At 34.1% G+C, this 17,027-nt stretch overlaps 1 protein-coding gene and 2 long non-coding RNA genes across 4 annotated transcripts; 2 read left to right on the top strand and 1 right to left on the bottom strand.

Moving 5' to 3' along the window:
* Nucleotides 1–6: 6 nt before the first annotated feature.
* Nucleotides 7–3,555, top strand: LOC106947177 (uncharacterized). Its single transcript, XM_015032005.1, has 2 exons — nt 7–1,263; nt 2,369–3,555. The coding sequence occupies exon 1, from the start codon at nt 78–80 to the stop codon at nt 1,257–1,259; it is 1,182 nt and encodes a 393-aa protein (XP_014887491.1). The 5' UTR covers nt 7–77; the 3' UTR covers nt 1,260–1,263; nt 2,369–3,555.
* On the bottom strand, nt 3,105–16,701 carry LOC106947179 (uncharacterized). Its single transcript, XR_001424929.1, has 2 exons — nt 16,368–16,701; nt 3,105–3,701 (listed from the first exon to the last, which is right to left on the bottom strand). It is a non-coding gene; the product is annotated as an uncharacterized LOC106947179 (long non-coding RNA).
* Nucleotides 12,238–14,891, top strand: LOC106947178 (uncharacterized). Of its 2 annotated transcripts, none has more exons than XR_001424927.1 (3): nt 12,238–12,341; nt 12,582–12,688; nt 14,532–14,891. It is a non-coding gene; the product is annotated as an uncharacterized LOC106947178 (long non-coding RNA). The 2 variants fall into 2 exon arrangements; XR_001424928.1 differs by having other exon boundaries at nt 12,573–12,688.
* Nucleotides 16,702–17,027: the final 326 nt, after the last annotated feature.

The raw sequence follows: 17,027 nt of genomic DNA, 5'->3' as shown, positions 1-17,027 counted from the left end.
ATGTCAAATCTGGCTTAAAGAGTGAGAGGACAGAGGAAAAGCTTAAAGCTGGACAACTCAACAACTACATAGTAAATATGCCAGTAAATCCAAATGCCAAACTTTCAGCTAATGCTGGTCGACTCGCAAGATCACATGCTGAAAAGATCAAGGACAACAAAGCTGCTGGTACTATTCTAGATATCAGAGTCCTGTCTGAAGCCACTGGTACCAGAGTTGTTATTCTTTCAGAAAACAAACAAGGAAAACTCACCAAAATGCAGGAAGTTAGTCCAAGTACCAAATCTGCTAGTGAAACAGTGACTTTGATCTACAGGCCAAAAAGCACCCAAAACCCTAATGGTCATTATGATGTGTTCATCGACAATAAGGCAGTGAGCATAGACAGTAAACAACAGAGTTCTCTGTTCCATGCTATGGCAAGAGGCATGAAACCAAAAGCCAGTGATTCAGAGATTGCTTCTGAGGCAAACCGCCTGAGATCTGTGGAGGCCAATATGCTCCTCAAACAATCAGGGCAATGGGAACCTTTTATGAAGCGCAAAGAGTTGACGGAAACAATCAGAGGAGGAGACTGGTACATGGCAGAGGCCGGTAGACCAGAAAGAATTATAAAGGAAAACAAAACCCTGCTGCAGAAAATAACTGGAAAGATTGAACAATACAAAGGATATTTGAAAAAACCAGCAATTCCAGCAGTAGAAAAAACTGTCAATGCAAATCAGCAGCCTTCAAACAGTACCATAGTGGAAGCTAACAAACTGAACCAGAAGAGCAAATTGGCAGTGGCAATGTTGCAAGCGAGAAAATATCTGTCTGGCTCAGATACCAGCAAAACCTCTGGTGTGGAGAAACAAGAAGGCCTGAAGCTGCCAACTGATCGCAACCTTAAAGATGTAGTTGAGGATATATCTTCTCCAGAGCCAAAAGCTTTAAAATCATGCTTAGCTTCCATGATAAGCAAAGATGATGTTGTTGGAACCTTTAAACTGATGACGTTCAGTGCAATGCTCAGATGCCAGCTGACTGACACCAAGAATGTTCAAAACAAGAAGAAGAGCAAAACCCGGGTTGCCATGTTTGAGAAGAGTTTTCAAGAAAACAGCACCCAGATGGTGCAGAAATGGTACAGCCTGCTTCAAGACAAGGGTGTCATGACAAATGACCATCAAACAACAATCATACAATGGATCAACACCCAGGGCTACAAGGACAGAAATGATCCACACAGGAAACAGGTGTCCAGCGTCCTGTCATGAAGAGGTAAGAATATTTTAATATTTCTTTATGTTCTTTCAAACATTTGCTCACAAAAAAAGAGTAAACTAGAAATTTAGAGTAAGAGACATTTATAATTCTGAATTAATCTAATTTTCATGTTTTTTTTATACTGTGGGAGGAAAAGAAACAAACTTTATTGTAAAACATTTACTGTTAATCTCTTTAGTATTTACATTATTCTTCTACATTGCTGCAATGATATTTTGTGAAACTCCATTTGAAATAAACTTATAGAAAACTCATTAAATTTCCCTGGTCAACAAACATAAAAATACATTTCAAAATAAAACATATATGTTGTTATTGCTCCATGTATCAAGTGAAAGAAAACACAAAAACCTTCTTTTTGTGTTTTCTTTAAATAAATAATCACTTAAATTTATGATGTAGTAACATTTTTGCTGGATGGCTGTTTTTGCTGAGTCTGTGGTATAGTTTAATTTGTATATTTTGAGAACTGTTAAGATGTAATATAGTTAAAATCCCTGACTGTTTTAACACTGTCAATGTCAGAAAGTTCAACTTGAGAAGCAAAACCAATCCTAACCTCAGTGAACTGCTAAATAGTTCACTATTGTGATAAGAAGTAAAAGTACAATTATGAATATTGTTCACTGTATTTTCTTACACCAGCAGGGCTTAAATGGCACCAAAAATTGGCTCTGGAATCAACCACAATGCTTCATAGAGTATGTGAAGGCACACAACATACCAGAGGAAATGTGTAAATGTGTTGTTTCAAAAGCTACAAGGAAGAGCGTAACCATTAATAAAATGGATATAATCTCTCTTTACTTGAGACCTTCATCCTGGGAGAGATGGCCACAGTCTCAAAATTTCCATCTTAAAGTGAAAGTGGATATGAAATAAACACAACCAGAAACTTCTTTTGAGTTTTATGAAATACAACATTCAGACTAATAAACAATTATATGCATAGTAAGACAATATATCCATGTGAAATAAAGAGCTCCTCAGCAAAGTGGCACAGTCTGAGAAACAAACAATTTCACTAGTGTTATTTATCTAGTTACCTATTTATTTCATATGCCACATTACTGACCTAAGTGTGTTTTTTTCCTCATAGTGAAACTCTGGATGATGCTGGTTAACGAGAATCAAAACTACTCATCACTTCCACCTGCCTGATCATCAAAGAGAGACTTCAATTAGTGACAATATTATACTGTCAAACAAATTCTACAGACAAATTTGGGTTATTTTTAATTCAGGTCTGTTGCAGATGTCCCTTTTGTCTGATTTAAACAATAGTACAGTTTTTATCTATTTTTGACATTCTGTCAAGTTTCTCTTAGTTTCTCTCTTAGGAAGTTAGATTAAGAAAAGCAAAACAATTTGGCTGTAATATTACTTGAGCTGAATAATTTACTTTTGGACATTTTCAGAAGTTAATTGTGAAATTTCCTTTTTGCCCACTAGAGATTTGTTTCCATGGAGTAAAAAGTAAAAATTCATTTGATTTTACTCCTCAAAATATTCTCACTTTCATTGTTTTATTTTGTTATGACTTTATACAATTGGATTTTAGCAACTATTGAATTTTAACAAAATCTGATTGTGAAAATGGCAAAAAAAAAAAGGAGACATGATGTTGAGATAAAGTAATTCTTTCCTGAAATATTTTACATTCAAATCACATTCAAAATACAGGAATGAATAGATTCTTTGTTGTAAGTCTTGACTATAAACAACAGTTACAAAATTTAGGTAAATTCAAGTGGCCATTGCTGATTATAATCTTGAAAATGGTAAAAATTAAAATTTCTTGCTTGATTCTATATGTTTTCTAATGATAAAAATCATACAGTCACTGGGGAAAAAAGTTATGTTAGAGACTACAATATGTTTTACCTATGCAACATGTGTAGCTTTTTTGTGTTTTATTACATTTTAGTAAAGTTTTTAGTCATGTGGGGCTTTTGGTAAATTTCTTACTTATTTTTGGGGTGTCAAATTAACTAGTTGGTGGCAGCGGGTTTTCCATGTCTAATATGCTAAAGTTTCAATACCCTTCCAATAATCCATTTTGTTTCTTTTTTGTCTAAACATCTGCTTCAAATATTCAGATTTATTTTTTGGCCACTTTACAGAATGTTTTAGGTGTTTTGTTTATGGTGACGGTAATAACATTAAATCACTGATTATATTTCAGTCTGGTACTATAATGGAAATATATTTTCATTGTTTCATTATGAAATTTTAAAACTTGCTTTTACTCAATTTAAGAAAACCTTTAGTACATTTAGGATAAACTAAATAATAGTTATGAATATTACTCTTTGTGGACCGTAATTTACACATTTATTAAAAAATTAATATTGATAAAAGGATTAAAAAGGCTCCACGAAAGAAGCCAAGACTTGTGTATCTTACCTAGCATGATAAAGTCACATGTGAACCTCACATAAATTGCTTATAAAGCCAACATTTAAAAATGACTTACTGGGAGTTTCACATATTTTATTAAAACCTTTTTCTTTCTGCATCTTTTTATGTTTATGATCAAGTGATAAAGATGTTCAATGTTTTCCTTGAATTGATGACAGTAATCTTGGAAAAACAAGGGAGGTTGTTTGCATCTTGGTGGATTATAGAAACAAGATCTAAAATGAATTTGTATTCAGGTTTGATATTATCTTTTCCATGTTAATTTCTGACTGGATGGTGTGGCATAATAACGGTTTTATCCTTGAAACTGGCCATCTCTCTCCATTAAAATAATTTTCATAGCTTAATCACGGTGAAATAAAATGTTCATTAAAAGCCTTTTAAAATAATATAAAACTGAGCAATATATCACAAGTTTATTTAATTAAAATTAAACAGGTAAAAGTTCACATAAAGAATACTTTAACCAAGCATATGCAGTTGGCCCAACGACATTAAGTCTCTTCTTAAATAAACAAATTACCTTTCTTATTACAAAACAAAACTGTGCAAATTTATACCTTATTCTGCTTTCCAAATGCGCCATTTTCAAGATTTCCTTCTGTTATTTCCAGTGTCTCTTGCTTCTCAATGTGCCTTGTAAAAACAGGAAGTGCACCATGCAACAAAAAACACGAAGAAATATACCGCTCTTCGAAATTAAACCACAAATGAACACAAGGTGTCACTGTTGGACCAGCGAACAATCAGGTTCATTTCAATCATTTGGTATTCATTTATATTACCGGTAATTACCTCTTTTCTAAAGGAAATGTCAAAATTGAAAGCTATTTTCTTCACAGCTGTCTTCTCTACTGCTAATGTTCAACTTCATTTGAAAAAAATATGTCTTAATTTAAATTAGGAAATGGTTGATGTGAAATTATGGGATTACATGATAATTTTCTGCATCACTTCTATGGTAGATTATAGATTTGTCGAAGTAAAACAGCAAACTGAAGCTAATCAGGAACATCAACTTTTTTTTGCTTGATATATTATTCCTTTCAATAATTTAAGAAAATGCAAATTAGCATTTTGCAGGACTATGAAGCTCTACTCTGCCTTGCAAAAATGCAAGTAACAGAGTACATGTTCTTCTTATTCTCTGCTGTTCTTATTTCCCAGCCTGCCAGTTGTGGTAAATTACCATATGGTAGGTTTGCAGTTGTCCAAAACTCTTTCCCCTTCCTACAATGGGCTCAAAAGACTGCTGTTTGTCACAAATTCAAAAGTAACACATTTCAATAATATATGATTGCACTTTATTGTCTGTTCGCACATAAACTTGTTCTCAAAATGGAATAGAATTCAATCAAAAGTAAATTTGACTTTATACATAAACACATACATCTATATATATATATATATATATATATATATATATATATATATATATATATATATATATATATATATATATATATATATAAAAACAAAGTCATTTGACAACCATTTAGTGTCCAAAGATGGCTACTTTGCTCAATAAATGTGTGAATTATTCCCTTTTAGAACAGGGCACCCTGAAGTCTAAACAGTGACTTTCCTCAGACAGGATGTGAGAAGATTCTGTTGTAATTTGTTTAAAGTCAAACACTGTCCAGCAATCTTAGAATAAGTATCAAGTTTTCTTAATATCCCACTCTTTATAGAAGTAACAAAACAATACACAACCAAAGATCCTTGTTATAAAAGATCAAAGTCTCACAAGAAAATATGTCTATAGGACAGAGTGTGAAAATTGTTTTTTTTTTGTTTGTTTAAACATAAACCAATTTTATTTTTAAATAAAATACAACCAGCCTTATGTCTTCAATGTTGAAGACATGTCAAAATTCCTTTGTGAACATTGTTATGAACATAAATAATCCTATATATAAGATGAGGCACTGAGTCAACCAAGAACAACCATGAACAGCAAAATGCATTTTGTCATTGTGTTTATTCAAAAGACCATAAGAGCATTTTAAAGATTCTCACTAAGGCTGAGAGTGAAACCAAAAAATACAAGGAAGCTTTTAAACAGTACAGTTGTAAATCCTCCGCCCGCAGAATCGGTAAGAAACAAGTCCAAGAAACAAATCTCACACCTATCAAGTTTCATTTCCTCATTTCAATTAGCAGATAGTTTTGCACATAGTTCCCAAATAACTCTACAGAGTTCCTCATTCAAAGTGAATACACAGTACAACGTTGTCACACCTTAAAGCTCAAAGCTCATGTCCCAGTCCTCCACCACAGTTCCTGAATGTTTTTAATTATTTATTTCCTTGGTGATTAAATGAACACAACAGGAAGGAAAACTTTAAACAGAATCAAAAGCAAAAATGAGTGTCCAACAATGCTATATCATTTCATTTTATGCCCCAGTCTTCACGGTGTCCATGAAGAGAAGAGACCAGATTAAACTGCACCAGTTTTGAAGTCCCTATTACTCCAAGTGGCCACTACATCATTTGATGTTGTAAACTACAGAATGAAAGTATGTAAAATTAACATGTTAATAATTGAAAAAGGGTTCCAGTGAAATAAATAAGAAGCTGCTTGCATTTTTGTTTGGCTAGATGAGGTTTTTTATGTTTGTCATATTCACAGTACAGACAGTTGTGAGAAACACTTTTTATGTTGATGTCATTATTTTACAAACATGGTAAAGTTTTTACAATAGTGGAGAAATTTGTTTTTGCTTGATATATTATTCCTGGCAAACCAATAGAGTATAATCATTTCAATTCTACCTTTCAATAATTTAAGAAAATGCAAATTAGCATTTTGCAGGACTATGAATCTCTACTCTGCCTTGCAAAAATGCAAGTAACAGAGTACATGTTCTTCTTATTCTCTGCTGTTCTTATTTCCCAACCTGCCAGTTTTGGTAAATTACCATGTGGTAGGTTTGCATTTGTCCCAAGCTCTTTCCACTTTCATACGATGAACTCAAAAGACTGCTGTTTGTCACAATGTCAAAAATAATACATTTCAATAATATATGATTGCACTTTATTGTCTGTTCGCACAGAAACTTGTTCTCAAAATGGAATAGAATTCAATCAAAAGTAAAAAATGAATTTATACATAAACACACATACATCCATATATATGACCAAAACAAAATCATTTGACAACCATTTAGGGTCCAAAGATGGTTACTTTGCTCAATAAATGTGCAAATTTTTCCCTTTTAGAACAGGGCACCCTGAAGTCAGGGTCTGAGGAAGATCCAGTGATCTTCCTCAGACAGGATGTGAGAAGATTCTCTGTAATTGTTTTAAAGTCAAACACTGGATATGTATAAAACTGCTACTAAAAAAGCAAGTCTGCAAATGTTGTCCAGCAATCTTAGAATAAGTATCAAGTTTTCTTAATATCCCACTCTTTATAGAAGTAACAAAACAATACACAACCAAAGATCCTTGTTATAAAATATCAAAGTCTCACAAGAAAATACGTCTATAGGACAGAGTGTGAAAATTGGTTTACTTATTTAAAAATTAAAACTGTGTATACTTAAAGGCTGAAGACATGACAAATTCCCTTTTCTGAACATTGTTATGAACATAAATAATCCTATATAAGATGAGGCACTGAGTCAATCAAGAACAACCATGAACAACAAAATGCGTTTTGTCATTATGTTTATTCAAAAGACCATAACAACATTTTAAAGATTCTCACTAAGGCTGATAGTGAAACCAAAAAGTACAAGGAAGCTTTTAAACAGTACAGTTATAAATGTCCCGCCTGCAGAACAAGTAAGAAAAAAGTTCAAGATTCAAGTCTATCAAACAAGTTTCACAGAAACAGGTGTAAGAAACAAATCTCAAACCTGTCAAGTTTAATTTCCTCATTTCAATTAGCAAATAGTTTTGCACATAGTTCCCAAATAACTCTACAGAGTTCCTCATTCAGTGAATCCACAGTACAACGTTGTCACACCTTAAAGCTCAAAGCTCATGTCCCAGTCTTCCACCACAGTTCCTGAATGTATTTAACTATTTATTTCCTTGGTAATGAAATGAACACAACAGGAAGGAAAACTTTAAACAGAATCAAAAGCAAAAATGAGTGTAACAAAAACCTTCAGTAAAACATAAGTAGGCAAAAATAAATCAGCACTTAATCTTCAAACTGCAACTGAAAAAAGATTTAAAAACACAAACAAAAATAAGTTTCTTAAAGGAACAAATACACACACACGAATACTGCTGATTGGGAAATCTTTTTGTATCCAAATCTGGCTTTAAACTTCTCCACAACAATACTCAGACCTGCCTGGTGTGTTCCTTGGTCGTCGTCTTCTTCGTGTGAGAGGAGGGTGAGTGGAAGAGTGGAAGAAGAGCGAGTGAGAGAGTGTTTGAATATTTTATATCTTTGGCTGTTTTTCTTACTGTTTTTCACTGGGTGTTTATGTTACTTGTTTAGTTGTGATTTTGTGTTAGTTTGTCATGTTTTAAGGGTTTTTTGTTGGGTTCAGGTGTGGCCGTGAGGCGTGCCTGGCAGGCAGGCGTCATATGGCTTGGTCTTTCTCCATGCTGACACAGAAGAACGGCATCAAGGTGGTGCTGGTTCTCTGTGCAGCGTGGAGGAAGTTTGTTTGGCTGTAGGTGAGGTGATCAAACATGAGTTGATTAAATCAGCAGCTCCAATGAGTGGAGCTGTGGTTTGGTTTGTAGAGAAAGTGGAGCAAGCCCAACAGTTGGAGGAGTCTGGCGTTTCAGTGAACGGCTCACGCTACCGGCAACCAAAGTAACATTGTCAAATGTGCCTCCTTTCATCAGTGACAAGTTTTTGATTGAAGAGCTGTCTTGGCACGGTAAGGTGGTAAAATGAATTAATGGGGACCACTTGAAAAATAACTGAATAAAATATTATGTCTTTTCAAGTAAACAGGCTCAGGTCCAATTCAAATCCCAAGTCATTGGTGTGAAAGTCAAAGTAAAGTCCAAGTCTCTGAACATTTTTTCAAGTCAAGTCTAAAGTCTTAATATTAATGACTCGAGTCTGACTTAGTCCAAGTCATGTGACTCGAGTCTCAACCTCTAGCTGTGTGACATGCTACACCTCCTGTTCTTAGCACAATTAGACAGCGCAAGATCCTGAAGGAACCAGAAGTAGAGGTTTAAAATAGTGGCCTTGGAAAGAAGAATGAGATATAAATATGAGCAGTGGTGATTTGTGATAAGAAATGTTACTTGTTTATTTAAGAAGCAGTAGTACATTGTTGGTGTATTTGCTTAACCTTAACATGTTTTATAGTGAAACACGGGACACATACTCGGTTTAAAAGGCTCTCAAGGATATTAATTTGTATTTCTTAACGATTAAGCCTTGGAAATTATTTTGTTAAACATGTCCAACAAAGCTATATCGTTTCATTTTATGCTACAGTCTTCACGGTGTCTATGAAAAGAAGAGACCAGATTAAACTGCACCAGTTGTGAAGTCCCTATTACTCCAAGTGATCACTACATCATTTGATGTTGTAAACTACAGAACGAAAGCAGGTAAAATTAACATGTTAATAATAATTTTAAAAGGGTTCCAGTGAAAGAAATAAGAAGCTGCTTGCATTTTTGTTTGGCTAGATGAGATTTTTTATGTTTGTCATATTCACAGTACAGACAGTCGTGAGAAACACTTTTTATGTGGATGTCATGATTTACAAACATGGTAAAGTTTTTACAATAGTGGAGAAATTTGTTTTTGCTTGATATATTCTTCCTAGCAAACCAATAGAGTATAATCATTTCAATTCTACCTTTAATTAATTTAAGAAAATGCAAATTAGCATTTTGCAAGACTATGAAGCTCTACTCTGCCTTGGAAAAATGCAAGTAACAGAGTACATGTTCTTCTTATTCTCTGCTGTTCTTATTTCCTACCCTGCCAGTTTTGGTAAATTACCATGTGGTAGGTTTTCTGTTGTCCCAAACTCTACTTTTATACGATGAACTCAAAAGACTGCTGTTTGTCACAATGTCAAAAGTAAATACTCGAGTAAAGTCTGAAGTCTTAATATTAATGACTCGAGTCTGACTTAGTTCAAGTCATGTGAATCGATTCTCCACCTTTGTGATACTCTACACTTCATGTTCTCACCAAGCACAATTAGACAGCAGATCCTAAAGGAACCAGAAGCAAAGGTTTAAAATAGCGGCCTGTTTAAGATGAGGCACTGATTCAACCAAGAACAACCATGAACAGCAAAATGCATTTTGTCATTGTGTTTATTCAAAAGACCATAACAGCATTTTTAAGATTCTCACTAAGGCTGATAGTGAAACCAAAAAGTACAAGGAAGCTTTTAAACAGTACAGTTATGCTCAGTTAAAATTTAGGAGCCATGTTGATACAATCTGCAAAACTGTTAGATCGAATATAAATTGTTTTAAAATTATTAGACATTGTTTGACACTTCACTGTGCAGAGATATTTTTAAATTCACTGATCCTCTCACATTTTACCTACAGAGCTACTGTCTGGTCTCAGACTAATCAAACTATACTCAAACCATTAGCAAGTCTCTATAATCGGGCCTTAAAGGTTGTATATCAAAAGCCGATTAGATTCCATCACTGTCACATTTTGGTTAAATTTGGCATTTTGGATTTTACAAATTTTCTAAATTATAATGTATTAAAATTGATTTTTAAGTGTTTAAATGGACTTGCACCTACACCATTAAGTGATTGTATACAGAGACTGCAGGGCAATAGCAGATCTACCAGAGCGGCTTTAGATGGAAATTGTAAGGTCCCCTTTAGAAGAACCACTTTTGCTCAAAGCGCTCTGTCTGTGAGAGGATCTGCAGTTTGGAACCCACTTCCTGTTGATTTAAAGTCTGTAACCAGTTTCAGTACGTTCAAAAATCAAACAAAACTCTGGTTATGTCAAAAACAGACCTGTACCCATTTTTGATGTTTTACATTTCTCTGTTTGTATACATTATGTTGTGCTGTTTTAAATGATTATCACTTCAATTTTTAGAGTTATTTTTTAAAAAGCCCAACTAGGGACAAGTGCTGCGAATTAGCTGTTGCTATTGCACCCTGATGCTAAAAATGTTATTTAGTTTGGTTAAGAATAATTATTTCACTGTCAATAATGACTTCTAATAGATGTTCTGAGTTGCCAAAGGAACACAGTAACACCTTCATGAGCTCAGAGGTTCAAACTGATGAATAAAGAGGATGGATGCTCTCTGCTAAAATATTTCTTGCCGTCTTTCATGTTCTTTCAGCAAACAGTTGAGACAGAGTTGTTTTTGGTTTCACTGCTATTTACCTGAGTCATACCTGCCATTCAAAGTATTCTTAAAAGATTGTCTTAGTCTGCAGCTCATGTGACCAAAAAACCTGAGATGACAAGTTAAAACTTGAGTTAAAATGTTGTTTTAACTTGAGATAAGTTAAAACTCAAGTTTGAATGTTAAGTTTTAACATTTTAACTCAACAACCTCTAGTTGTGTACAGAGTCTCTGAGAACAGGTCTTAAAGATATAGTCAGTGTTTTCAGCAAAGTTGAGCTGACTGTCCAGGAATGAAACAAGGAATTTAAGATTTGCAACACTTTTGACAGGTTGGCCATCAAGTAAAACTGGAACCACTTTCAGTTCTTGTTTATGTCATTTAATTAGCTCTACTTCCTTAAGAAAATGAAAAGGTATGTTCTTTTGTGAGGGAATGTATAACTGTGCCAGAATTAATAATAAATAATAAAGACTTTGTGGTATTCTGATTTAGTAATGCAATTAGATTAGTTGTGTTATCATAAAATACCATAAAATATGTCACTGTGTGTGATTAAATATGCATATAAGGTTACAATACGTTACCTGATGGAATTGTGACAAAAATATGATGTTGATGGGATTATTTCTGGTTTAAGAAAAGCTAATGCAGATATTTATGTTTATGATGGAATAAATCTACATAGATTATATATACAGTAAGTTACTGAACTACAAATTGGGCTGTATTGACAGTTAAATGAGCTGGTTTGTTCAATAAGTAAGCTGAGAGAAATTGGAGTAACACAGACTGTGTCTCCTGTGTGATCATTTACATGCTGTTTTTCAGCTTCATCTGCTGCTGACGTGTCCTTAACCCTGGTACTAGATACATTTTGTAACTGATGCACCCAAAGGAAAATACTCGCTTATAACTACTTTTTATCCGTCTTTATTTTTTTTATGTTATTAATTTTATTGGTGTTGAAAAATAGAGGGAGGGTCTGTGTCTGTTAATACGGAATGAGTAAAATGAATTAATGGGGCCCACTTGATAAATAACTTTGAATAAAATATCAAGTCTTTTCAAGTAAACAGGCTCAAGTCCAATTCAAATCCCAAGTTATTGGTGTAAAAGTCAAGTCCAAGTTTCTGAACACTTTTTCAAGTCAAGTCTAAAGTCTTAATATTAATGACTCGAGTCTGACTGAGTTCAAGTCATGTGACTTGAGTCTCCACCTCTAGCTGTGCTATATATTGCACCTCCTGCTCTTACCAACCACAATTAGACAGCGCAAGATCCTGAAGGAACCAGAAGCAAAGCTTTAAAATAACAGCCTTGGAAAGAAGAATTCGGAATAATTCTGCGCAATTGTTATTTGTGGTAAGAAATGTTACTTGTTTATTTAAGAAGCAGTAGAACATTGTTGTTGTATTTGTTTAACCTTAACATGTTTTATTTTATATGTGGTAAACACAAGACACAGTATTTTGTTGTATACTTGGTTTAAAAGCCTCTCAAGGTTATTAATTTGTATTTCTTAATGATTAAGCCTTGGAAATAATTTTGTTAAATATGTCCAACAATGCCATATCATTTCATTTTATGCTACAGTCTTCACAGTGTCTATGAAAAGAAGAGACCAGATTAAACTGCACCAGTTGTGAAGTCCCTATTACTCCAAGTGGCCACTACATCATTTGATCTTGTAAACTACAGAACGAAAGCAGGTAAAATTAACATGTTAATAATAATTTTAAAAGGGTTCCAGTGATAGAAATAAGAAGCTGCTTGCATTTTTGTTTGGCTAGATGAGGTTTTTTATGTTTGTCATATTCACAGTACAGACAGTCGTGAGAAACACTTTTTATGTTGATGTCATTATTTTACAAACATGGTAAAGTTTTTACAATAGTGGAGAAACTTGTTTTTGCTTGATATATTATTCCTGGCAAACCAGCAAAGCATGAATGACAAATAATTTCAATACTAGCTTTAAATCATTTAAGATAATGCAAGTTAGCATTGGTATTAGTACAGGACTGTGATACTCTAGACTACTCTGCCTTGCAAAAACAAGTACTGTATCTATGTCTCTTTACTGAGATTTGGTGTGACAAATTAACATGAAGTAGTGAATATTTATGAAGAAGATAAACTAACTTAATAAACTTCTTAAATGTTTTCCATCCATTTTCATTCTGCCTCCCTGTATTAATGCTTTATAGAATGACTAATGAATTTATAAAATAATTTATTTTAAGTGTTGTCAGGCATGTGGCTACAGGTTTTTCAGATCTAGAGTTACATTTTTTGTTATTTTCCTTTCTTTAGGTTAGATAGAGAGTATCTTTAAACAGCATTGTTTCTGTTGCACTAGAGTCACTCTGAAACATTGTCTTTTGTTCACATGGAGCAAGAGAAAAAAAGAGTGTTTATGAGAGAACATGCTAAAAAGATGAGGAAATTAGTGACTAGGAGCAACTGTCAAATTGATATAAAAAATGAGCGAATATGGGTTGCACATTTAAAATCTCTTATATAGCAGAGTCTATTAATAATCATATTTCTCAATGTTTCAGATTAATATCAGCATCAAGAAACTAAGGAAACACTTTTTTTAGTCAGACTAGTGTTAAGACACACCTTTCTTAAAAGAACTAAATATTAAATTGACTTTTTCTTCAACATTTTAAGAATTTTTCCACTTTAGGACAGGCTTGTAGACTGCAGAACTAACCGTGGAGGAGATGCAGAGATCCCCAACTCATGAGGGATCTCTTCTTATTCTCTGCTGTTCTTGTTTCCCAGCCTGTCAGTTTTGGTAAATTACCATGTGGTAGGTTTGCAGTTGTCCCAAATGTCCCAAAAGACTGTTGTTTGTCACAATGTCAAAAGTAACACATTTCAATAATATATGATTGCATTTGTCTGTTTTCACAGAAACTTGTTGAACACCAAAGTTCTCAAAATGGAATAGAATTCAATTAAAAGTAAAACTTTAATTTATACATAAACACACAAACATCGATGTAAATGACCAAAACAAAATCATTTGACAACTATGTGGTGTCCAAAGATGGTTACTTTGTTGAGTTCAGTAGAAAGTAAAGGCTGAATAAATGTGCAAATTTGTCCCTTTTAGAACAGGGCATCCTGAAGTCTAAACAGTGATTTTCCTCAGACAGGATGTGAGAAGATTCTGTTTGTAATTTATTTTAAAGCTAAATGCTGGATATGTGTAAAACTGCCACTGAAAAAGCAAGTCTGCAAATGCTGTCCAGCAATCTTAGAATAAGTACCAAGTTACCTCAATATCTCAGTCTTAGTTAAATGGATAGAATATAGAAATAATAAAACTATTCATACAGAATCAAAGGTCCTTGTTATAAAAGATCAAAGTCTTATGAGAAAATAAGTATATGGGACTGAGTATGAAAACTTTTGCAAGGCACTGTATATCTGAGTTCACAATCCTGTTATTTATTTTAGCCAACTAATTTATTGATTTAATCAAATGTGAAATAACGTTGTTTCCTTTTTCAAATGTGAATATCTTTTCTTTCCTTGCAGGACAGCTTGAGTCTGCATAGCATTTTTATCTTGAGCCATCTATAAAGTTTTATAAAATGGGAAACGAGGTACCAAGGGAAAGTGACATGGGCAACACCCTGAGGTGCTGCAAGTGTGGCAAAGAACTGTCTCCCTGTAGGTCCAATGATAACTTAAGAAAAGAGACTGTCAATGGGATATATGTGCACGTCTTCAATGGAGGAGAATACTACAGACCAGTTGGCAACAACTATCACTATGAGTGTAGAAGCTGCTTCAAATAAGGCTTAATAGCTGTGAAGACAGAAGGAGAGAAGAGGAGAGAAGGAGAGCAGAGGAGAGGAGGAGAGGAGAGAAGGAGAGGAGAGAAGGAGAGTAGAGGAGAGAATGAGAGCAGAGGAGAGATGGAGAGTAGAGGAGAGAATGAGAGCAGAGGAGAGAAGGAGAGGAAAGAAGAAGAGCTTATTCATAAACTCCAAACATCCCACCAACAAGCTAAAAAGCAGTATAAGAAACAGCAAAATGAATTGTCAGAATAATGTGAGACAAAGCATAATGTTCTAATTAGGCACATTGGTCAGTTCAACAGCAACTCTCACAGTGGCAAAGATGAATTTCTAGAAATTCTGACTTTGAAATATAATATTGAGGTTTCAGATCTCAGTGTCACCGAGCTAACAGCTGATCAGCTTCAGAAGATCCTCTTGGCCCTAAACGATCTTCTAAATGATGAATGTAGAAACAATCCCCCATCCCTCAGCACTCTGCAGCATGTTCAGGTTTACGTCACAGAGCTTTGTGCCTTGTCTCTGGAGTTACCAGAGGAGGCATCGCTGGAAAATATTGTCAATCATCTGCAGTCCTTAGTTGAGATTATCAGTGAATCAGCATGTAATGTTTCAAAGAGTTTTCAGTTGACTCATGTCCTTTATTACGGGTGGTCAATCCTGGTCCTGCAACTCTTAGATGTCTCCCTGGTCCAACACACTTGAATGCAACAGCTGATTCACCTCCTAAGAACAGTCAAGATCTCCAGAGTCATGCTAATGACCTCATTATTTGACTCAGGTGTGTTGAAGTAGAGAAACAGTTGCAGGAGACAAAAATAGAACCAAAATATTTGCAAATCCTCTTTCTCAGACTCTTCATGCAAACCTAAACAAAGATACATGTGCTCAGAGTAAGATTATTAGTTTTCTGAAAAAACAAAGATGAACTTTTTGTGTTTGAACACAAAAAGTTCCTCTTTGTGCTGAACTTTTTGTCTTTTATTACATTTTAGTGAAGGTCACCTGGGGCTATTGGTATGTTTGTTACTTATTTTTGGGGTGTCAAATTAACTAGTTAGGTGGCAGGTTGTTTTGCATGTCTAGTATGCTAAAGTTTCAAATCTCTTAGTAATCAATTTTGTCTCATTTTTGTATAAACATCTACCACAAATATTCAGATTTATTTTTTGACTAGTTCACAGAATATTTTGAGTGTTTTGTTTATGGTGACGGTAATAACATTAAATCACTGATTATAGTTCAGTCTGGTACTATAATGGAAATGACTATTGTCATTGTTTTATTATGAACTTTTAAAGCTTGTTTTTATTGAATTTAAGAAAAAAATTAATATATTGAGGCTATAAACTGAGTATGGTGATTGATATACATTATTCTTTGTGGACCATAATTTACACATTTAATAAATAATTCACAATGATAAAAGGATTAAAAAGTCTCTACGAAAGAAACCAAGAGTCAAATATCTTACCTAGGGTGATAAAGTCACATTTGAACGTCGCATAGATTGCTTATAAAGCCAAAATTTTAAAATTGTGTTGGGCGTTTTACATATTTTGTTAAAAACATCTTTTTTCTGCATTTTTTTATGTTGTTTTAAAATGGGGGGTGTTAATCAAGTGATAAAGATGTTTAATGTTTTTCTTTAAACTGATGACGGGAATCTTGGAAAGACAAATTAGGTTGTTTCCATCTTATACAAACAAGATGCAAAGGAATTTGTACTCAAGTCTGATATTGTCTTTTCAATGTTAATTTGTGACTGGATTGTGTGTGGTGTAATAAAAGTTTTATCCTTAAAACTGGCTAATTCTCTCCAGCTGTTTTTGAATAATATTACCTCCTTGATGAGTTTCTTACACAACCCAGTTAAAGAGTGAGATTATATTACTCAAGTAAAAGAAAAAGGTATAGTGCAGTAAAACTACTCATGTAAGTACACTTTTTCCAAAAAAGTTACTCAAGCGAGTGTAACAAGTATTACCCACTTCTGAACAAAGACAACAACATCAGTAGCCTACAGGCTGCATCGATATGAGAAGAGCTGCATTCTATGTCTGCTATTGGCCAATAGAGCTTTGGAACCAACGTCACTGCGTCAGACGTTGTGGGGCGTTTAGGTGCAGTCGCTCGGAGCGATCTATGCAGGCCACAGACCAAAACAAACTTTATCCCGGTGGTTTTATTGTGTTACTGAATGCAGTGAAGTGCACGCTGTTATTCTAAG

Source organism: Poecilia latipinna, unplaced genomic scaffold (genome assembly GCF_001443285.1).
Source record: "Poecilia latipinna isolate Pla-1442-1.1 unplaced genomic scaffold, P_latipinna-1.0 Scaffold227, whole genome shotgun sequence".
Lineage (NCBI taxonomy): Eukaryota > Metazoa > Chordata > Actinopteri > Cyprinodontiformes > Poeciliidae > Poecilia > Poecilia latipinna.
The sequence above is the reverse complement of the archived record's forward strand: the minus strand, read 5'-3'. Positions and strand labels throughout refer to the sequence as shown.